Source organism: Otolemur garnettii, unplaced genomic scaffold (assembly GCF_000181295.1).
Source record: "Otolemur garnettii isolate 467f Iridium unplaced genomic scaffold, OtoGar3 scaffold00022, whole genome shotgun sequence".
Classification (NCBI taxonomy): Eukaryota; Metazoa; Chordata; class Mammalia; order Primates; family Galagidae; genus Otolemur; species Otolemur garnettii.
Window position 1 is genome coordinate 3401979 of NW_003852417.1, and position 24139 is coordinate 3426117.

Below are 24139 nucleotides of genomic sequence, written 5' to 3' on the forward strand. Positions count from 1 at the left end.
CAGAAAACATAAAAATTAAGATGTGGGGTGGCACCTGTGGCTCACAGGAGTAGGGCACTGGCCCCATATACCAGAGATGGCGGGTTCAAACCTAGCCCCGGCCAAAAACTGTAAAAAAAAAAAAAAAAAAAAAAAAAAAATTAAAATGTGTAGCATCCTCTTGTTCTCTACATGATTTTGGCAGCATGTTGAACCAACTTCCTATTGGACCTTGAACCCATCTGCATACTCACGTTAACACACACAGGTGAATGTGGACATCTCAGAAACTTACTTTTAGTGCAGTTGCTGCTTTTTTCCATTCTGGTGTTAACCTTTGGCAGTGACCACACCTTTGGGAGGGGGAGAAAATCACAAATAAGACAAGAGTTAGAGCCTTTGATCTTCAATTCAAGGAATTAAAAAAATCAGTTAATAAAAAAATACCCATCAAGTTTTCTAAGTGAGATGACTGGGGGTGCTTACAAAGAGGACAAGCGCTAATGAAACAGCACTGGTGACTTGAGGGGCTCATCTTTTTATTACTTACAGCAATCATTTTTCATATCATTCTAATAAAAAAAGCTTCCAATTTACCACTCAATTAAATCATGAAGAGTTTAAATAGTCTACATTATTTGTAACTCTACACCTGAATGGGCCCTTTAGAATTTATCCAGTTCAGTGTGCCTCAAAAGTGTGGAGTTGTAAGGCTTGGACAAATGCAGATTCTTGGGCCCTATGAACTCAAAGTTCCTACAGAAGGAACCTTCATTTTAGTAAGTTCTACCAGTGACTTTTAAATCCATTAAGTTTTGATATTCCCTGATTCAGTCCAACCTATGCATTTTTTAGAAGAGGCACCTGGCCTGGATCTCCTGTGCCTGTATCTCAATTCTATCTGGCTCTCACAAACTGCTGCTAGAGTTAAAAATGCACACATAAGGCCAAGTTAGTGAGCCCAACAAGCTGACAATTACATGATGTGACCCAGAAGATGGTGATGTGAGGGAGTAAGTGGGGTAGAGGGAAGGGGAAAGAGGGGAGGGGAGGCAAGAACAAAGAAAAGACAATCTTGGTCGGGCATGGTAGCTTATGCCTATAATCCCAGCACTCTGGGAGGCTGAGGCTGGCGGACTGCCTAAAAACTCATGAGTTCACGACCAGCCTGAGCTAGAGCAATACCCCATCTCTAAAAATAGCCAGGCGTTGTGGCAGGTGCCTGTAGTACCAGCTACTTGAGAGGCTGAGGCAAGAGAATCACTGGAGCCCAAGAGTCTGAGGTTGTTGTGAGCTCTGATGCCACAGCACTCTACCGAGGATGACAAAGTGAGACTCTTGTCTCAAAAAGAAAGAAAGAAAAGACAATCTTAATCTTATAAATATATTCAGAAAATATTGTGAAACCCAACACAGAAACCTGCTTCTAAAAGGTTACATGCACACAAACCTGTTAGGCTTTTACCATTTATCAAGATAAATAGCTGTACCATTTCCATCACTATGTAACATCCATGGTATGCAGATACCACAGTTTATTTATCTGTAAGTGATTTGAAGCTTTTTAAACAAAGTAAATTCTCTTCTAATTAGGTCTCTAAGGGCTTAATGAGCAAATGCATGTGCCAGGACCATGATGAAACTTTTTATAAAGGATTTCATTTAATCAGCATAAAGCTTAAGGCAGGTCCTATTGTTCTTTTCACCTTCTAGACAATGAAATGGATACTGAGAAGAAATTTACCCACAAACACAGCCATCCAGTGTTAGAGCTGCCTGACACGTTTTTGATTCCAAGCACCACATTGTTGATTATGTAGCATCACCTTCCACAGAAGCCTAAACTTAACCCTAATATTTAAGTCTAATATTTAAGGATGTTTCAGGGCAATGGCCTGATATGCTGGCTCTGCATATTTATATATAGTATATTTTGTTGCTTAAGTGAGATACTTAGAAATCTACAAGTCAGTAAAAACAACAAAAAAGAAAAAAAAAGAAATCTAAGAATCAAAGTGTCACAGGGTTTTGTGCCTCCTTAATCTCAACTTATGTAAGCAAGGAAGATTCAAATTAGAGAATGTCAGAACACATGTCCCCTTCAATGTGAATGTCAGGCATTTTACCTGCAGACAGATCAAAATGCCATGTAAACATAAACACAGAGTATGTTCTAACTCAGGGTTCTTCACCATTCCTGGTTCCCAAAGGGATGGTGTACAGAAACTCAAAGGTTCTATGAGCTAGGATGGGGGAAAAACTCTCTATTTTCACTAACCTGAAACTGAAATTAACAATCTCCTTCAATTAATCATTGTTGGTAAGTCACAAATAAAATCACAGCTATTTTCATATCACTCTAGGTGCTTCAGGGACATTGTATGTACCTACCACTATTCAGAATTACAGTAAGTGTCAGATCTGCTGCTGGATCTTGGTCCAGAGTGAATATCCCTAATCCGAAAGCTAAATGCTCCTTAATTTCAAACTTTATGAGTGCCGACATGAGCCTTGAAGGAAAATACTCAATGGATCATTTCAGATTTGGGGTCAGGGATGCTCTACCGGTAAGTACAATGCAAACATTACACAATCCTAAATATTTGACTTCTGAAACATTTGTGGTCCCAAGCATTCTAGGTAAGAGATACTCAACCTGTATTTACTATACATTAGCATATCAAAATTTATTTTAACATTTTGATAACCATATTTTATCCTTTGTGATCCTGTATGATTTTAAAAAGTAAAATCTTTTATTCTAAGAAAGAATCCAAGGCCTTCACCAGGCTGCCAGAAGAATCCAAGCACAAAGAGGTAAAAACACTTGCTAATGAACCATTCTTTTACCCACAACATAAGAAGTAAAACTCTGCCAGTATAATAATAATTAACTACCCATCTCGAACCTGCCTTCTCAATTATGCTGAAATAGTTTTACAGTGTATCGCAGCTCTCAGAAATAAGGTAAATTACACATGCCATGTTATGATAAAAAGTCAAACTTGTAAAAACTGCATGCAAAGGCAGTCAACAATAGAACAGTTTGTACAACTATGTACAATGCACATATTGCACATTTACTAACATAACTGAGCTAACTCATACAGAATTAGCATTTGAATTCAATAAACAAAAAACACAGAGGTCTTTAAAAAATAGTAAAGATATTAAGGTGACTGGAATTCACAATGTAACTGCATAAACTTTAGAAATAGACGGTTTTAGGCTGGGCATGACAGCTCACACCTGCTATCTCAGTACTCTGGGAGGCTGAGGCAATAGGATCACTTGAGCTCAGAAGTTTGAGTCTGCAGTGAGCTAAGATCATGCCACTGTACTTCTCTAGCCTGGGTGACACAGCTTGCTGTGTAACAAAAGGAGAGGTTACCTCCATTTGCTACACTAAACATTAGGTGAATAATCCAGGAAGACTGGTGTTTAGTTTCCAAAACTCAGTTTCATGGTCTTCCAAAGAATAAAATTAAAGCAATAAAGTAAAAACTCTCATCAGGACACCCTAAAATGAACCCATTCAGGTTACAAGAATCTGGGAGAATTTCATTTACTATCCCTACTTAAGGCGTGGTTCACATTTAAAAGGTCCCCTGTGGATTTCATATTGTCATACATTTCATCTTCACAGGTACATAGTTGGCTGGGGTTTGGGTGTCCTCTCAGGACACTGTATCCTGCTTATTCACAGCAGAAGCAGCCCCACGTACATCTTGCAAAGTTAACAAGGATTTGTCTATTTGGTAGTTTTTTTTTTTTTTTGAGACAGAATCACACTATGTCATCCTCGGTAGAGTGCTATGCTGTCACAGCTCACAGCAATCTCCAGCTCTTAGGCTTAAATGATTCTCTAGCGTCAGCTTCCCAAGTAGCTGGGACTACAGGCACCCACTACAATGCCTGGCTACTTTTTGGTTGTAGTTGTCATTGTTGTTTGGCAGGCCCGGTGTATGTGGCTGGTGCCTAAGCCGCTGAGCTACAGGCGCTGAGCTAAGTGGTTTTTCTTTTTTTTATTTGCACTAAATGCATCAACTACGCAGACAATTGGTTATGGGTATAATTTTGTGCTATTAATTTCTACAGTGATTATCTCTTTACCCCACAAGGGTTTTTCCAACAACAAATGTTAGGCAAGAGAAGAATTTTTAAGTTAAACCATTATTTTCTAATTACTACTTCAGGAAACAATCCTCTCCAAGAACCAAAATGGAGTCAGTCACTGGTTCTTCCCTTTCCTTTGCTCAAGATTCTTTATTAGTTTCTTTTCCATCCCCATCACCTCATTAAAGAACAGATCTTCTTAAAATTATAAGGCTTTTGTTTTGCCTTTCATGCAACATTAGCTACTTCAAACATTAAAAAAAAAAAAAAAGACTCAATTCTTTGTGACCTTTAACAGATTACTGTGTGGAATCTCCCATTTTCCTCTCCTCTACTTTTTTTTTTTTGGTAGAGACAGAGCCTCACTTTATCACCCTCGGTAGAGTGCTGTGGCATCACACAGCTCACAGCAACCTTCAACTCCTGGGCTTAGGTGATTCTCTTGCCTCAGCCTCCCAAGTAGCTGGGACTACAGGTGCCCACCCCAACGCCTGGCTATTTTTTTGTTGCAGTTTGGCGGGGGCCAGGTTTGAACCTGCCACCCTCGGTATATGGGGCTGGCGCCCTACCCACGGAACCACAGGCGCCACTCCTCCTCCACTTCTTTTAAACTTCTAGATAAACTAGATGACGTAGCAAAATCAGATTTTTATAGAACATTTTCCCTATTTTAATAAGTACTATGAATAATCTACAACTATTTTATGATACTTACCATGGAGCATAGAATTCTACAAGCCATAAACTATCACTCTGAATAACTTCTCGGTTGAAATTTGATGGTGTTAATTCGATTACATCATCACTAGAAGAATACAGACCATTTACCGCAAGAAAGAAGGTACAGCTCACCAGACCTAGAATAACAACAAAAACACGTCATTTACAGCACTGTTCACGCTTTTCCTACTGATGCAGCTGAGCAAGGGAACAGACCAGTAGTTCTCAACCTTCCTAATGCCGTTACCCTTTAATATAGTTCCTCATGTTGTGGTGACCCCCAACCATAAAATTATTTTCATTGCTACTTCATAACTGTAATTTTCCTACTGTTACGAAAATGTAAATATCTGTAAATATAAATATCTGATATGCAGGATGGTTTTAGGTGACCCCTGTGAAAGGGTCATTTGACCCCCAAAGGGGTCCCACCCCACAGGTTGAAAACCGCTGGAAGACAGTCCCTGCTTCCATTTCCTGAGTTGCACTGGAAAAAGATTTCATCATTATTCTTATTGGCTTTCATGTACTAACGCCCTTCTTCTTTACAACCGCCCTATGAAGCAGTACCATTATTACCCATTTTATGGGTAACTTGGAAGGTTACCTCTAGCTGTGGAACCCTGGTTACTACATAGAATTTATTCCTCATGTTATTCAGTTGTAATATTAGAACATATCTTTATGAAAACACTTTTGAAGGAAAAAATACACATTTGTCTCCTCTACTATTTAATAGATTGTGACTCTCTGAAGGACAATGATTGTTTTTATAAATATTTTTATTTCCCCACAGTCTAGCAGTTAGGATAAAAAATATAGATATTTTAATTTCTCCTTACACTATCTATACCCATCAGGAAGAATTTTCATGTGAACGATATCATAAAGGAAGGATACAGAATCTGTTGTATTATTATGATTATAGTTTAGCCACACTGTGGCTCAAGTATATTTTTGTTGGCTACTCTGGGAACTTAAATGGAATTTATAATAATAATAAAAGAAAACAAATTCTAAACTAGTATCTTAAGGACCCAAAAGTATTAGCAATACTATCAAAATTTTACCTCCTTTAAAATTTATATATAGTCATGTGCTGTATAATGTTTCCCTCAAGGAAGGACTGTATACATTGTCTTGTAAGACAACAGTGGAGCTGAAAAAGTCTCATCTGCAGGGCCATGCCTGTGGCTCAAAGGAGTAGGGGGGGGGGTGGCAGGTTCAAACCCAGCCCCAGGCAAAAACAGCAAAAAACAAAACAAAACAAAAAACCAAACTCATCTGCCTAGTAATGTCCTGTTATCCTCATACCTAACATGTATGTTTGTCTTAGTTTTTAACAATAAAGTTCAAAAGGCAAAAACAAAAACCCCCCCAAAACCTTAAAAAATGCTTACAGAATAAGGATACAAAGAAAACGTTTTTGTACAATGTACACTGGGTTTGTGTTTTAAGCTAAGTGTTATTTATAAATGAGTCAAAAAAGGCTGGGCACAGTGGCTCATGTCTATAATCCTAGCACTCTGGGAGGCTGAGGTGGGTAGACTGCCTGAGCTCGTAAGTTCAAGACCAGCTAGAGCCAGGGCAAGACCCTGACTCTAAAAAAAAATAGCCAGGTGTTGTGGTGGGCACCTATAGTCCCAAAAGCTTGGGAGGCTGAGGCAAGAGAATCCGCTTGAGTCCAAGAGTTTGAGGTTGCTGTGAGCAACCTATGACATCACAGCACTCTATCAAGGGTGAGCAAGTGAGACTGTCTCAAAAACATAAAATAAATAAATAATAAAAGAGTCGAAAAGTCAAAAATAATTAACAAATTTATAAAGTAAAAAATTACAGTAAAGTTTATTACTGAAATTAAAAAAACATTTAGTGTAACCTAAGTGTACAGTTATAAAGTCTATAATAGTGTGCAGTAACGCCCTAGGCCTTCACTTTCACTCTCCACTGACTCACCCAAAGCAGCTCCTAGTCCTGCAGGCTCTGTTCATGGTACTACAGTACCATTTATCTTTTATCATATTTTTACTGTACCTTTTCCATGTTCAGATACAATATTCAATACAGTAACAGGTTGTACAGATTTATAAAAGCCTGGGACCAAAAGCCTATGCCTGGAGCCTATACCATAGAGCGCAGGTACATAGTAGGTTATGCCACCTAGATTTGCGTAAGTACGCCATGTATTTGCACAACGACAAAATTGCCTCATTTCTCCAAATGCATCCCCGTTAACTGACACATGACTATAGATGTAAAAAATGGTTTCCTAATCACCTCCAGAGCAGTGGCAAATTATGGAATATCCTTGGATTGTTCTTAACTTTAACAGGAATTGTTTTCTCATTTGCATCATGCTCACTTTGTCACTAAAACACATATTTATGATGTTAAAGAAATTTCTATCCCTGTCTTTTCAGCATCTCTAAGGATGATCATATAATTTATTTTCATCTGTTGCTATAGCAAGTAACAGTAGAACCTTTGTGTTGAGTACTGTAAGGAACTGTAGCAAACTGGTCAACATAAGGAACCAGGCCTACCATACTAATACGTACGTGTGTTACACGTTCAGTCTATGAAAATTAGGTATATTTAAGGAGGTGGTCAGTGTAGGGAGTTAGGTGGACAACTGTGGAGGTTCTACTATATAAGTGGGACTGACCGGTCTTTTATTTATTTATTTATTTATTTTGAGGTTGCTTTTTTTTTGGCCGGCGCTGGGTTTGAACCCACCATCTCCAGGATATGGGGCCAGCGCTCTACTTCTCTGAGCCACAGGCGCTGCCCACCTAACCTGTCTTTTAAAGTAGTTTATGCATATGCCATCTTAGTCACATTTTCATATGTTTATTTCATAAACAGAAGCTTTATGAGAACCCCTAAAACCTTAAAAAATGCTTATAGAATAAGGATAATCTGCATTCGGCGCCTGTAGCACAGTGGTTATGGCACAGGCCACATACACCGAGGCTGGCGGGTTCAAACCTGGCTCAGGCTAGCTAAACAACAATGACAACTGCAACAAGAAAATAGCCGGGAGTTGTGGCAGGCACCTGCAGTCCCAGGTACTTGGGAGGCTGAGAAAGGGAATCGCTTAAGCCCAAGAGTTTGAAGTTGCTGTGAGTTGTGACATAGTGAGACTCTGTCTCAAAAAAAAAAGAAATAACCCAATGGTAAATTTTTTCTGGAAGGAGTATACACCAATGTTAACCCTTTTATTGCTAAATCTCCATCATATAGCACTTTCAATTTTCAAATCACTCTCAAATACATAGACCACTTAATTTTTCATTACTAACTAGAAAGCAGGAATTATCTCCATTTTGTAAACATGGAAACAAAAGCAAACTTTTCCCATTAAAATATATATTGTCTTTTTAAAAATATATATATTATCTTCTTAATGCTTAAAATAAAATGGCTTGCTATGCTACAGGCATGAATAAACGATTACATTATTCAAGTTTCATACTGTTTAAGCTACAGTTATGGCTAATAATGAAATAAAACTGTGAACTTTACTAAAGGGTTATCATGCAGGGGTATACAGGCTGACCTCAGGTTATGAACTAGATTCTGTATGTTACTTTTTAAGTTGAATATGTATGTAAGTTGGAACAGCTACATTTATTTACCTATTACCTGTAAGAGCCTCTGGAAGTGCAGGCTGTACATCAGTTAGATGTACTTACTGAAATAGCCTCTGTTGATAAGCGCGAGTTGTATATAGCCAGATGTTTGTAACTCGGGGCCCACCTATAATCAGATTTGCTATCTAGAATGAGTAGTCTGGCTGCAATGTGGACAGCGGATGGAGAATTATGAGGAGAGTGGTGTCATATAAACAAGAGAAGGAAGGAATAGTTAACAGTAACAAAGCTACTGGGAGATGAAGGAGGAAGGACCGAAAACTGTCCACTGGATTTGATGTAGCCAAAGTCACTGGGAGCCCTGACAGTTGTGGTGCAATAGAGAAAATAAGCAGCATCCAGTTTGCAGAGGATTAGAGAAAGCAGGAGAGAACATGTTGGAAAGAATAAAGGTAACTCTCTAAACAAGTTTCATTGTAGAGAGAGGGAACAATGTAGGGTACAAGGAAGGTTTCTTTTGAAAGATGGGGGCGATCTGAGCGTAAAAGGAAGACTTAAGAGTGGGAAGGGCTAACGATACAGTACAGGGAAGATATGAACCAAATGCCCAGAGTAAGGAGGAGAGGGAACCCAGGGTAGCGATGGAGTAGCCTTTAATAGGACGATCTCCTTTTCTACTTCAAGAGGTGAGAAAAGATGAGCGAGAACGTAGGTCAAATCCACCCAAAAGAGACTGTTTCCGGTAACTGTGCTGTCTGCTATGGTAGCCACACCCATGTGCAGCCACGTCAAACTGAGAAGTGCTCTAAGTATAAAAAGCCCACTGACCTTTGAAGACTCAGTAGAGGGAAAAATGTAAACTAATATCAACATTTTTCATGTTGGAATCACATGTTGAAATGATTTTAGATACACAGGGTAAAAATATATTAAAAATAATTTCACCTGCTTTGTTTTGCTTTATTTTAATGAATTAATTTGTTTAGTTTAGAGACAGAGTCTCACTTTGTTGCCCTGGGTAGAGTGCTGTAGCATCACAGCTCACAGCAACCTCCAGCTCTTGCGCTTAGGTGATTCTCTTGCCTCAGCCTCCTGAGTAGCTGGGACCACTGGCGCCCACCACAACGCCTGGCTTTTTATTTTATTTGAGACAGAGTCTCACTTTGTCGCCCTCAATAGAGCGCCATGGCATCACAGCTCACAGCAACCTCAAACTCTTGGGCTTAAGCGATTCTCTTGCCTCAGCCTCCCAAGTAGCTAGGACTACAGGGACTCGCCACAAGGCCCAACCATTTTTTTTTTGTAGAGACAGAGTCTCATTTTATTGCCCTCGGTAGAGTGCTGTGGCATCACACAGCTCACAGCAACCTCCACCCCCCTGGGCTTAATCGATTCTCTTGCCTCAGCCTCCCAAGTAGCTGGGACTACAAGCACCTGCCACAACGCCTGGCTATTTTATTATTGCAGTTTGGTTGGGGCTGGGTTTGAACCAGCCGGAGCCCTACCCACTGAGCCACAGGCGCCACCCAGGCCTAGCTATTTTTTTTTTTTAGAGACAATGTCTCACTCTAGCTCAGGCTGCTCTCGAACTCCTGAACTCAAGCAATCCAACCGCCTTTGCCTTCCAGAGTGCTAGGATTATAGGCGTGAGCCAACGCACTCTTGCCTTTTTAAATGTAGCTACTAGAACATTTAAAATTATATATAAAAGTCTGGGCTACATATCTATAGGATAGTGCTACTCAATAATCTTTTCATTGCAGCAGAAAAGGTTAAGTAGATCAAGAACATAGGCAGAGAGTCCTAATACCAAGTAAGTTTTAAAGATTAGCTGTAGATCATCCCCTATGGAGATCTACTCTTCTAAAAGTTTATCTTTTTTGTAAAATGAATTATGAGTTGGTATCTGTTCAAGACAATGAACTTATACTGTGAAATCTTCAAAAATGGAAAAACAGGCTGGGCTCTCACTCTGGGAGGCCAAAGTGGGTGGACTGCCTCAGAGCACAAGTTAGAGACCAGACTGAACCAGAGCAAGACCTGTCTCTAAAAACAGCTGGGTGTTGTGGCAGGCGCCTATAGTCCCAGCTACTTGGGAGGCTGAAGCAAGGGGATCGCCTGAGCACAAGAGTTTGAGGCTGCTGTGAACTGTGATGCCACAGCATTCTACTATGGACTACAAAGTGAGACTCTGTCTCAAAAAAAAAAAAAAAAAATTAAAAATGGAAAAGTAAATCTACTTTAAAAATCTATTTATCCAGATTAAGTAGAATGATTTTGAAGTATTTCTTCTTTTTCTATTGTCTATAAGATTTGGCATGATCTGTTTTTTTTTTTTTTTGAAATTACCTTTTACTTTTATTTATAAATACTAGTTGTTTATTTTTTGAGACTTTGGGGAAAAAAAATAAGAAGCTAGGTGGTGCCTGTGGCTCAAAGGAGTAGGGCACTGGCCCCATCTGGAGGTGGTGGGTTCAAACCCAGCCCCAGCCAAAAACTGCAAAAAAAAAAGAAAGAAAAAGAAGTTAACTGATTACTCTATACTAAACCTCAGAGTCAAAGCATTCTATAATAGACATACTCTTATTTGACAGTGTGAATGTTACTTTCTTTGCATTACTATTATTGCTTAATATTTCGATGCAGCAATTTTCTGATTTCTTTTCTGAATGTATTATCTTCGTTCATTCTTTATGAGGTTTGTGTTTCTAGTCCTTATCTTAAACATTGTTATTGCTATTAAATTTTAAGCCTTTTAAATTTTGTGAAGGCAAAAAATGGAAACCTAATAAACACATGTATATGTAAAACGAAAATTTAAAAAATGGAAAAGTAAAAAAGCTATAGCATTTCCCACGTAAATTATGGATTACTTACTACACCCAATGTAACCGTTTTTAATGTCTGAATCATGCTGCAAATCCACTACTGACTGAATTTTGGTTTTATAAAAATTTTAACATTAACAGCCCAGTGCTAAAAATCCCTCTCTTCAAATTAATATAACTGTTTCCTCAAGAGAAATTCTTACAAGAGAGATCAAGAAGTATGGCTAACATTTCTGTCTAACCACTGTTCAGAAACTAGGTTCTTTTCTCTCCTTTTTGAGACAGAGACTTGTTCTGTTGCCCGGGCACAAGAGCAGGGTCATCATAACAACTCACAGCAATGTCAAGCTTGTAGGCTCAATTGATCCTCTCGCCTCAGCTTCCCAAGTAGGTAGAACTACAGATATGCATCATCACGCACAGCTAATTTTTATGTGTTTTTTTTTTTTTAAAGACCACATATCCATAAGTTGCCCAAGCTGGTCTCGAATTCCTGACCTCAAGTGACTCTCCCACCTCAGCCTCTCAAAGTGCTAGTACAGGGATGAGCCATTGCACCTAGCCAGAAACCAGGATCTTTACTTTTTTTTTTTGGTTAAGACATAAATAAAAATAACATATGACTTTGTGTACCAGGCATTGTTCTAAACATTTTTATATGTTAAATCTTTAAGAACCTATGAGGTATGTATTATGGTGCCCATTTTATAGACCAGGAAACTGAGACAAAAAACAGATAATTTGCCTAAGGTCAGATAGGCAATTATGTTAACATATAGATAAAATAATTAGAAAGAGACAGAACATGGTCATGCAAACCTAATTTCTGCCCAAAGAACTGACAGATGCAGTGCTATACTCCCACAGAGTGTCACTGTTTAGGCTGTGTCAGAACAACCAGGTACGTTCATTTCTCTTGCCAATCAGAAACAGCAATAAAGACTCCTCTTTAAGGTGTTACAGGAAGGCTGAAGCCACCAAAGAGAGAAACCAAGATTTTTCACCTCAGCAATGTGCTTCCTTTCCATACAAAGATGGTCCTTATTACTGACACTCAGTATAACATGGACTAGGGTTATTTTTTCCCCTAGTAATGGACTTTTCATTTGTCTTATTTTGCCTAGTTCTCTCAAGAGCCTCCCCTCCTGATACATGGCTACTCAATGAAAATGTCTTCATGATTAAGATTTGAGAACTACATTCTTTAAAATGCAGTGTGCCTAGAAGATTTAGAAGGAAATCAAACATTACTACTGAGAAAAGACAAAAGTGTAAATTCTCATAGCAGAAAAACAGCTAACAACTACCTCCCCTCCAAACCCCCAAGGTGGGAAAAAAAACCTTGGGCTCATTTAAGATGACAAAGTAGGTCAATGGTGCCCAATGATGTTCCATTTCTAAAATTCACATCACCATTCCACTCCGTGATAATGAGCACCAACGGGAAGTGGGATCGTCCGAGTGTCAAAAATCTAAGTGAGCAGATGGTTTTGCCATCTGTGGCTTTCCATTCTCCCACAGCAGTCAAGGATGTTATAAATTCACATCAGTAGCATCTCTGTCCCACACCTACTAGCGAGAGTATATGGTCCCACAGCAGTCATCTAGCAACCAAGAAGTTTCCCAAGAAGGCTGATATTTATTGAAATAATGAGTTAACTGGTGATAGATTCACAAACTCTTTCAGAGCCTAGTCTGGACTCACTCACCAGCAGCCAAACAGAGACTTAAAATCTTTTCCCCTCATCTACTCTCTCTACCATTACACACCAAACATTTATATTTTATTTACTCTTTAGACGTACACTAACTCGGCAGTACTCAGAACAACCCTACGGTGTATTATTATTCACCTCTAAAATAATGAACTCTGTTGAAAAAAGCGCTGGTACAGAGTAGTTGAGTAACTTGGTTCGGGTCACACAGCTAGTAAAAGAGGGGACGGGAGGGCTGAGACTCAACACCCCACCCCAGCCTGGATCCAGAGCTGCAGTTAACGACTGTTTGAGCATCTCGGCTGTGACCAAAGTGAGCCAGGGAAGAAACGGGACCCTCAAGTTCACCTACTAGTTTCTAAAACATAATTTCTAAGAGATGAGATTTCATTCCGTTTTTAAGGAGTTCGTTCACATTTAAGCGCTCTTACGTCGTTACGACCAGCTCTTGGAAGGCACTGTTTCCTTTCTAAGGCAACTACGGGTTATTTCAGCACTAAGTTCCAATGTTATAGTTTTTAAAAGTACAAAGTGATGAAAGGAATGGAAGAAACCGTGAGAGGAGCTCGGAACCGTCCGTCCCCACGCACTCGAGTTTAAGAAGAGGCCCAGAACAAGGTCCTCCCCGGCTTCCCCGGGCTACCCCCCACACCAGGGATCCAGCGGAGATGGGCTTCGCCGCTCCCCCGGCCTCGCTCCCAGCCTCCCGCTCCTCGGACGCCGCGCCCGGGCTCCAGCCCACGAGGCTCCGGCCCGCCGAGCTGCCCACGCTCCCCAGAAGGGCCCTCCCTGCCCTAAGTCCCGCGTCCGAGTGGGGCACCGCACTCCCGGGCATGGGCTCCCGGCGCGTCCCCGTGTGGCCGCGCGGGCAACCCCCGCGCGCCGCTGGCCGGGCCCGTTTGCTGAGGCCTCCCAACAACTCTGGGGCCTTCGGGGTCGCCGGTCGCTTCCCGCCGCTGGCCCGCACCTACCGAGCCCCAAGCGAGCCATGCCGAGCGCCAGAGCTCGCGCCGTCCCCGCCGCCGCCGCCTCAGCTATGCCGCACGCCGCGCCCCCGTGCCCACGTCCCGCCCTCGGCCGGTCCAGCAGGCGGCGCGGCTGCCGTGCGGGGGCGGGCCGGAAGGCGTTCGCTGCGCCGTGGCCGCAGTTCATTGGTTCCAGAGGGCTTCGCTCACTCGCATAGCCAATGAGAGGCGGCCGGGTAGAGGTTACCGGTTTGGTTTTTTTTCACAGGGGCGGTGACGGGCGGCGGAAGGAGGGGCTTGCTGGGGGGCGGGACCTTCCAGGCCCTACGCTTCTGTCCCCTCTGGTCTCCGGGTCTGTGTTAGGCTCTCCGTACTTCTTGGCTTGGCTTGTCTTAGTTCCTTAGTCTTCCCCTTGCCTGCCTTTCTTCTGACGTGCCCGCCCCAGCCCTTACTCACCCATTGTCCCCCCCATCCTCACCCCTCAGGAGAATAACTCTCCTTGGGCCCCTCAGTGCATCTACGACTCTATTAGTAATTCCTCGTGTGCCCACACTAATAATTCATTAAAACATATTTGCTAAGCACATACTATACGTAATATAATTTGACGAGTATTTATTTTGTTGAATTACCTTTACAATTTCTGCGCCCAGGGCACTTGACTGCAAAGCCTTTCAAGTGTGTCTCCTCTTTCTTTGTGGAACCCAAGGGACTTAAGTTACAGGGCTCCTCACTACCGGGCTGCCACTATGTCTTGGGGGGAAAGAGTCTAGCAATGCTTTTACATGGGGATGTGTTTTGTAAAACTTGCAAAAGCAAAATGTTTTAGGCATAACAAGTCAAGACCACTGTATCTTGCTCTGATTTCCTCTCCTGTGTCAGGAGTGGATGTGAATGTTTTGTTTTTGTAGTAGTGATTTCTTGGTACCCTAGTGTTTTAATGCATAAAACAGCTCTGACTCTGGCTTAAGGATTCATGGGCACAAGGTCCCCAGGAGTGGTGGGGGCTGGCAGGTGGGCTTCCTGGAGGAAGGGGCACTACTACTATATCTGGAAAATTTGTTAGGCAAACCAGATTTATGGGCCCCTGTGATTTCAGAGGGACCTATCCTATAAGCCACGTGCCAGCTCTGACTTACTTTAGGCCGGCTGCTTGTCCTGGGATGGGATTTCTCAGCCATTGTGCCTCCGGCAGCTCCTGCTGCAGGTGAAGGCATTTGGGAAGTTGTTTGGGGGTCAGAGCAAAGGGCAGCCACAGTGAAGAGACAGTTTAGCCAGGCCTGTCTGCTCTTTCTGCAGGATACTTGAGGTACAATGGCAAGTTTGTTTTTCTGACCCTTTCCCTTAAATATTCCACTATTGCTGATCAAATTATAGTGAGGTCCTTTTTCTCTGGCCTAGAAAGGGAGGTTCTTTTCCTCCCAGGATGTAGGAATTTAATTCTTCTCACCCCCTTGAGGGCTCCCTCATTTCTTTTCAAGCCAAGTTAGCCAAGTTAGCGTTACTTCATGTTAAACAGTATTCATCTCAAATACTTCCATCCACTGAAAGAAAAGAGAAAATGATGCATCCTATGACAAGTGTTCTTTTGTTTGTGTATTAAGGCCACATATAAGGCTTTGCCTATACGTTATGGGCAAGGAAATAGGTTTTCACGTTGGAAAACCTGTTTTCCATGGGCCACAGACATCAGAGTATCCACGATGCATTAATGGATGGAATTTGTCAACCCCAGCCTCTCTAGGCCTGCTGTGTCAGGACAGCAGTACTGCTCAGAAGAGCCTTCTAACGGGGTAGCCCACACTTCCTGTGCCTTCCATGACCTGTGTGGTCTCTGTACCAATTTGCCCCATAACTGATCCTCTTACAGAAACATAGACAAGATCATAACTCCCTGGAAAATATTCTAGGGCATGGGCTGTTCTGGGCTGTGGTATGAATGTGTAGCTCCATATGACGCTCTCCTCCCTAAAGTGCACTATACACTCAGAATATGCACCAGGATAAGTGTCTTCTTTTTTTCATTGAAACAAGATGCATAATGTCTTTTATTTTTTTTTTTTTAGCTTGGTTTGTTTTGTTTTGAGACAGTCTCACTCTCTATTGTCCTGGATCCCTAGATAGAGTGCTGTGACATCATAGCTCACAGCACTTTCGAACCCCTAGGTTCAAGTGATCCTTTTGCCTCACTCAGCCTCTTGAGTAGCTGGGCCTACAAAGGTGCCAGCCACAACACCTGGCTAATTTTTCTGTTTTTAGTACAGATGAGGTCTTGGTCTTACTCAGGCTGGTCTGGAACTCCTGAGTTCAAGTCATCCACCCACCTCGGCCTACCAGAGTACTAGGATCATGGACATGAATCACTTTGCCCGAACTAAAAATGCATAATGTTAAAAGAAAAACTTTAGCTGAATTAAACTTAATAGAGTTTAATTGAGGAAAGAACAATTCTCAAATGGGGCAGCCCCCCAAGCCAGAAGAAGTTCAGAAAGACTCCCCAGCGGCCGCATAGCTGGAGAGGATTTATAGACAGAAAAAGGAAAATGGTGTAGAGAAAATGGAAGTGAGGTGCAGAAATAGGTTACAGCTCTGCGTTTGCCTATTATGATTTGAGCAGTTGACCACCTGTGATTGGTTTAAACTCTATACCTGGTACAAAAGTTGCAGCCTGTTTATACATCCAGTTAGTTACAGCTCACAATGTATGCAGAAACCTTTAGGCAGCACTTACAATATGTAAAGAGGCAGGTTTAGACTAAACTTAACTGAACGATATTAACAACCTAATTATGCCAGTCCTGTCCCAGTCACTGTCCCCGGGGGAGCACAGTCAGCAGAGAGGCACACCACACTGCAGGGTTCCTCACGTTCCGATAAAGAGAAGGCCCAGGCCAAACAGGGCCTGGAAGAATAGCTTCTTTTTTGTTTCTTCACTGTGGCAAAATACATGTAAGATTTACCACTTTACACACTTTTGTTGCTGGGGGGAGGCATTTCCAGTAAAAGCTGGAAAATCTAGATGGGTTTTAAAAGAACTGTAGCACTCACCTATTTTTACAATGTACAATTCAGTGGCATTAAATAAATTCACAAGGTTGTGCAATCGTCACCACCATTCATCTCCAGAACTTTCTCTCCACCCCAAAAAGAAGCTCTGTACTCATTAGGCAATACCTCCCTATTCCGTGCTCCCATAATCCCTTGGCAACCTCTATTCAAGTTTCAGTCTTTATGAATTTGGCTAATCTAGGTACTTGACACAAGTGGAATCATATTTGTCCTTTTATGTCTGGCTTATTTATTACACATAGCATAATGCACATATGTTAACATACATGCTTTCAAGGTCCACCCATGTTGTAACAGGTATCAGAATTCCATTTTTTCCTAGGATTAAATAATAGACCACATTTTGTTTATCCATTCATCTGTTTTCACCTTTAGGCTATTGTTAATAATGCTGCAGTGAACGTTGGGTGGACATGTATCTGAGTCCCTGCTTTCAATTCCTTTGGGTACATACCTAGGCTTGGAATTGCTGGTTCAAACTGTAACTCTATGTTTAATTTTAGGGGGGAAAACCAAGCTGGTTTCCAGCAGTTGCTCCATTTTATATTCCTACCAGCAATACGTGAGCATTATAATTTCTGCACATCCCCACAAACACTTGTTATTTTCCATTTTTTTGATCAGAGCAATCCCAATGGGTATGAAGTAAAAAATTATCTGAGCTGAGTTTGGAAGTATACACAGAACCAGTCAGGCAAAGAATGGGAAGGGAAGATTCCTTTGGAAGAGACAGCAGTATCTGCAAAGGCAGGCAGGCCTGAGAGTTCTGGGGACTTCAGGGAGAATGGAGACGTGAGGACCAGGGGAAAGGCTGGGGTGCCAGAGAGATGCCAGAGGTGGAGGACCATAGAGGTTGCCCAGGCAGTTCAAGTCTCCCAAGAGTAGCAGGGTTCCAGGACAGGAGCAGCAGATTAACTTGGAAGAGAGTGGGTGGGGCCTGCAAGCAGGTTGGGCAGACATTCCCAGCTTCCTCATCAACAGTGTGTCCTTAGCAAGTTACTCAACCTTCAAGCTTCTGTCCCCTCAGCTGTCAGCAGAGATACAACTGTACTTTGTCACATGATTGCTACGAGGTTTCAATGAGGCAATCCATGACAATCACTTCACACAGCATCTGGCCCAGGACATGGGCTCTCTGAATGTCAGCCATTGTTATGAAGGAGTACTGATGGTCATCCCAATAAAATTATAATATAATAGCACATTCATTTGGGGAACACTTACTGAGCATGGCCAGGTGTCAGCTGCCATTTAGCCAACAAGGAGGACGCAAAGGTGTGCTGAGCCTCTCTGCTCAGTGAGCCACTGCAGGAGCCCCTGAACAAAGACCCATATTGGATGCTGGAGACAGGGAAACTGGCTGAGAGTCTGTGGGAGATCTTATACATTGTCTGCCAAATGACTAGTGTCCTCATAAGAAGAGGAAAAGACACTAGGATGCATGTGCACAGAGAAAAGGCCACGTGAAGGCACAGCAAGGAGGCAGATGTCTGCAAGCCAAGGAGAGAGGCCTCAGGAGAAACCAACTCTGCTGACATCTTAATCTTGAACTTCTAGTTCCTAGAACTGTGAGAAAAATAAAGTTCTGTTGTGTAAGCCACTTAGCCTGTGGTGTTTTGTCATGTCGTCTTTTCCTAAAGTTGAATAATAGACCACATTTTGTTTATCCATTCATCTGTTGATGGACACCTTTAGACTATTGTTAATAATGCTGCCATGAACATTGGGTCATGTCACCTGCTAGGGTCTAGCAGCCCTAGAAAGCTAATGTAATCCCCACTAGTTGAACGCATGTATCCTGCTCAGTCTAATTAATGTGAGTAGAGGTGAGGCCTGTAACTTCCAAGCAGAAGACTTAAGAGGCTGCTTGTGGTTGTGCTGTTGGGCTGTGGGCTCCTCCCCCTTCAGCCCTGAGGACAGCAATGTTCCTGATAGCAGCTGCTTCATCAGCTGGGTCTCTAAATGAAGCTGGTGTTGGGCGGAGCTGTGATAGACCCAGTAGCATGAATGAGAAATAAACCCGTGTTGCTATAAACCACTGGGATTAGTTTAGGGTAGTTACTGCAGTGCAGTATAGCCCATTTTGACAATTTTAGAATCTAAGCTTCATGGCTGTGATCTTGGGAAAGTTTCTCCCTTTTTTGAGCCTCCTTGTGTATAAAAAGGGCATGTTGGCTCAGCACTTGTAGCTCAGTGAGTAGGACTGCAGCCACATGTACCAAAGTTAGTAGGTTCGAGTCCGGCCTGGGCCTGCTAAACAACAATGACAACTACAACCAAAAAATAGCCAGGCATTGTGGTGGCGCCTATAGTCCCAGCTACTTGGGAGGCTGAGGCAAGAGAATCGCTTAAGCCCAAGAGTTGGAGGTTGCTGTGAGCTGTGACACCATGGCACTCTACCCAGGGTGACATAGTGAGACTCTGTCTCAAAAAAGAAAAAAAGGGGGGGCATGTGAATGCCTACCTCGTAGGGTTCATTCCTTCACTCGGCTGTATTTCCTGAGCACCCACTGTGTGTGCACACTGTGCTAGGCCCCCAGTACAGCTGAAACAGCAAAGGCACAATCCTTGCCCTCGCAGACTTTATAAGACACAAGGAAATGAAAAAATAAATGATTACAAACTGTGATCATTACTGTGGTCGGCAGAACAATGGGACCTTGAAGTTATCTGTCTCAACTGCCTGAATTTGGGAATATGTTACATTACGGCAAAGGGGAATTCAGCTGGCAGATGGAATTAAGGATTTCTGATCAGCTGACCCCAATTATCCTGGATTATTGCTATGGGCCTTATAATCACCAGGGTCCCTGACAGTAGAAGAGAAAGGCAGGAGGGCAAGAGTAGAGAGATGGCAGCTGGAGGGGGACTCACCCTGATGCTGCTGGCTCTGAAGATGAGGAGGGGACATGAGGCAGGAATGTGGATGCATCTAGAAGCTGGAGACTGAGGGACTCCACACCAGTGCTTCCAGAAGGAACACAGCTCTGCCAAAACTTGATTGTAGCCCAATAAGACTCATGTGGAACTTCTGACCTACAGTAAGAAAAATTTGCCTTGTTTTAAGCAGCTACGTCTGTAGCGATTTGTTACAATACTTCTGAGAAAGTAAACTGCTAAGAAGGAGAAAAACACAGGATTGCAACAAAGAATATGGGGGTGAGGGAGGTGCCAGCCTTGGAGGGTGAGGACACCCTCACCTTTTTTTTTTATTATTATTTAGTTTTTATTTCATAATCATAAACTTAACTCTGCTATCCAGCTAGACATGGAGAGGAATAAGGAAAATAAGGAATAAGAACCCAAAGAACTGCAGAGAGAGCACAGAGATTACAGGATATTGCGAGCAAATGGGGTAGAAGGGGGCTCTCTTGAGCTACAGGAGGAATGGTTTGGTGCTTGAAACATTACGTCAAATTTATTGCAACTGTCCACAGTCAGTAACGGGGATCTTCTTGCTGGTCTTGCCATTCTTGGACCCAAGGCGCTCCATGGCTTCCACAACACTCTGAACACCTGAAACAGGTAGAGCCGTGAAGCACAGACAGGATGGGTCAAGAGGTTTTTGTGGAGATTTACGAGGTTAAGGACCACAGCTGCTTAGCGTCATGCTTGATGCGTCGGAAGTGTTAAATGTGTAACTGTAATTATAAGATCTGCACATAGTTTTAAGAAAAAATATAGCAACTAAGCAAAAAGGCCATGCCCCTCAGGCCTTCATGCCTTTGTCCATGCTGCGCCCACTGTTTAGGGCGCCTTTCTCCTTTGTCCCTGTTGGGTGGAATCCAGTGGTGGTGTGAGGGGAGGCAAGGACAAGATGGCATTCCAGTTCCTTCCCCAAGGGCTTTCATGTCACTCACTTCTGAGCAAATGTAATGACCTTGCGGAGGTCCTCTGGAGCTGCTCACTGTAGTCCAGACAGGTCTGCCTCTGTCTCCTCTTGGGCAAACAGGGTGCAACAGGAGGCTGGGGGTCAAGGGCAAGGGTAGTAGCTGCACCAGTCACCTGGTGTGGGGATCTGAAATCACAAGGGAATAGAAGAGGCCTTATGGTTTATTCCTTGACACCCAGACCCCCACATAAAAGAATTCCTAAGGGGAGCGCATGCAAAGTGATATCATCATCATCATCATCATCATCATCATCATCATCAATTATGTGAGAGGAAATGGGAATTTGAGTTTCTGTTCATTGTCCTATAAAAAAAAAAAATCAATGTTTGTGGGCTGTTCTTTCCCCCTCTTTAAACCATCTCCTTATTCTTTTCTGGTTGGTGATCAAGGCTTTGAGGGAAGAACAGGAAGAATAGGCTGTTAAATTTCAGAAAACTTTTTGTTATCCCTTCTGGCTTTTGCAGGAACAATGGCTTGGAGCTGGTGTTTGATGGGCCCAGCTTGCAGCCAAGGCCAATGGGACCTTCTGAAATCATCTCAGATCCTGTTCACGCAACCTTGCTGACTCATTCTTATTTACTGAGGATCCAAAGAGCCCTAAGCACTATGTGCCCAAAGCACTAGAATTCAAGGAACTTTGGTCACGTAAAATGTTTTCATCTTCTATTCCTCAAACCCAATGTTTTGCTAAAAACAAACAAAAAAAATGAACAAAACAAACAGTGAGGTTTCTGTCTTTCCAGCTTAGTGTGGCTGCTCAGCTGGTTACCATCGACCACTATGGGGCTGCACAGGATTCACCAGGCACAGAGGCTTTCACACTTCTGTGCCTTGCTCTCAAGTCTGCCCCCATCCTGAGCACCCAACTTGTGCCTCCCGCTCCACGGACCCCTTCTGCTTCAGATCTCAGTTATCTGTTTATCCTGTGATCTCACAGAACCTTCCATACATACCTTTATTGTGGTTCTTTATTTGCCTGCCTCCCCCACTGGACTGTGAGCTCCTACAGGCAGAGAACTTCTCTTAATCATCTTTGTAACCCTGTGCCTGAAATCAGTAGATTCTCAGTGAATACTTCTCAAAGGAAGGAAGGAAGGGAGTGAAAGAATAAGTGAACAGTTGGCCCTTCCATTCTTTGCATGTGTAGCCAAAGCTGCCTTTATACTTTTGCTTTTAGCTTCGAAGCCCAACTGACCATTCTAGTTTACAGCAAATTATACTGACTGACCTACCTTTTGATGGTGGAATCTGTGTTTGTTTGTTTTGTTTTGTTTTCTTCCTGAGACAGGCTCTTGCTCTTTGTACCAGGTTGAGTGTAATGACATCATCATAGCTCACTGCAACTTCAACCTCCTGGGCTCCGTCGATCCTCCTCCCTCAGCCTCCTGAGTAGCTGCAATTACACGTGTGTGACACCATACCCTGCTAATGTTTCTGCTTTTGGTAGAGATGGGGTCTTCCTTTTGCTCAGACTGGTCTTGAACGCCTGAGCTCAAGTGATCTTCCTGCCTTGTTCTCCCAGAGTGTTAGGATTACAGACATGAGTCACCATGCCCAGCCTGAAACTATGTTTTTAATATTTCTTTTGTGCTCTCATAGCATCTAGGACACAATAGGCCTTGGATCCATGGTTATTGAGAGAAGAACCACCATGTAGCTCTATGACTAGGCGATTCTTTTGTCATAGTTTAACATAACCTTTCGTTTTGAGTGCCACCTATTGAATGACTCCAGGTCTGGGATTTGCATGTATTTTTTTTTTCTCTTTAAATTTAATGAGTTTACATCAAAAAATTAGATGGTCATTTTATATTTAAGGAACAAAAATCTTCAAAAAAGTGCAGAGTGAAAGGATTTTATTCCCGTGTACACTTCTTTTTGCTATAATTTAATAACAATTCATCTTATCATAACTTACTGCAGTGTGCAAATGCATTTGCAGCACCCGTTACAATCAGGAAACTAAATTTTTTTTTTTTGAGACAGAGTCTTACTTTGTTGCCCCCAGGTAGAGTGCTCTGGTGTCATAGCTCACAGCAACCTCTAACTCTTGGGCTCAAGGGATTCTCCTGCCTCAGCCTCCCAAGTAGCTGGGACTACAGGCGCCCACCACAACACCCAGCTATTTTTAGAGGGGAGGTCTCTCTCTTGCTCAGGCTGGTCTTGAACCTGTGAGCTCAGACAGTCTATCCACCTTGGCCTCCGAAGTGCTGGGATTACAGGAGTCCCCAACCCAGCCCAGGAAACTACATTTAAGGAAATACATTATTAATAGTGGCCCTCAGAAATCTGCTGTACCTTCCATTAAAAACTCTATAGTATATAAGCATTACATAACAATGTTACTTAACCACCTTTTGTCACAAGAATCACCACAAAATTTTCTGGAAATAAGTTCACATAAGAATTAAGTATTTAGGCTTGGTGCCCATAACTCAGTGGTTAGGGCTCTGGCCACATGCACTGGGGCTGGTGGGTTCAGGCCAGCTAAACACAGTGACAACAACCAAAAACTAGCCAGGCGTTGTAGCAGGTGCCTGTAGTCCCAGCTACTTGGAAGGCTGAGGCAAAGAGAACCCTGTATGCCAAAGAGTGTGAGGTTGCTGTGAGCTGTGACACAAGAGCACTCTACCAAAGGGCAACAAAGTAACACTCTGTCTCAAAAAAATAAAAGGAAAAATTAAATATTTAAAAGGTGAAATGTTCCTTATTTTAACTTTAGCAAGGTCCTTTCTTTTACATTGTTAAGAAATGCTTTAATAGGGTGGCGCCCATGGTTCAGTGAGTAGGGTGCTGGTGGTTCAGTGAGTAGGGCATTGGCTCCATATACAGAGGGTGGCGAGTTTGAACCCAGCCCCGGCCAAACTGCAACAAAAGAATAGCCAGGTATTGTGGTGGACGCCTGTAGTCCCAGCTACTCGGGAGGCTGAGGCAAGAGAATTGCCTAAGCCCAAGAGCTGGAGGTTGCTGTGAGCTGTGATGCCACAGCACTCTACTGAGGGCAACAAAGTGAGACTCTGTCTCTAAAAGAAAAAAAGAAAAGAAATGCTTTAATAGTTTTAAAGCAAAAGCTGTTAGGCGCTAGAGAGCTAAAACTATACTCTTGAGTTCAAGCTTACAGATAAGTCTTTTCAAAGTAGGACTCAATGAAATAGCCTCCCTCCCATCCCCCTGCCCCAAATCTTATATTGTTTCTTTTCTTTCTTTCTTTCCTTCTTTCTTTCTTTTTCTTTTTAAAGAGACAGTCTCATTTTATTGCCC

At 42.4% G+C, this 24139-nt stretch overlaps 1 protein-coding gene across 1 annotated transcript in view; it reads right to left on the reverse strand.

Moving 5' to 3' along the window:
• PDIA6 (protein disulfide isomerase family A member 6) overlaps positions 1 to 14068 on the reverse strand; it is a 29656-nt gene extending 15588 nt beyond the window's left edge. Inside the window, exons 1-3 of the mRNA XM_003787391.3 lie at positions 13923 to 14068; positions 4811 to 4952; positions 275 to 332 (exon numbers count right to left, since the gene is read on the reverse strand). Coding sequence (XP_003787439.1) covers positions 275 to 332; positions 4811 to 4952; positions 13923 to 13941 — 219 coding nt within the window. The 5' untranslated portion in view covers positions 13942 to 14068. The remainder of the gene's footprint in view (positions 1 to 274; positions 333 to 4810; positions 4953 to 13922) is intronic.
• Positions 14069 to 24139: the final 10071 nt, after the last annotated feature.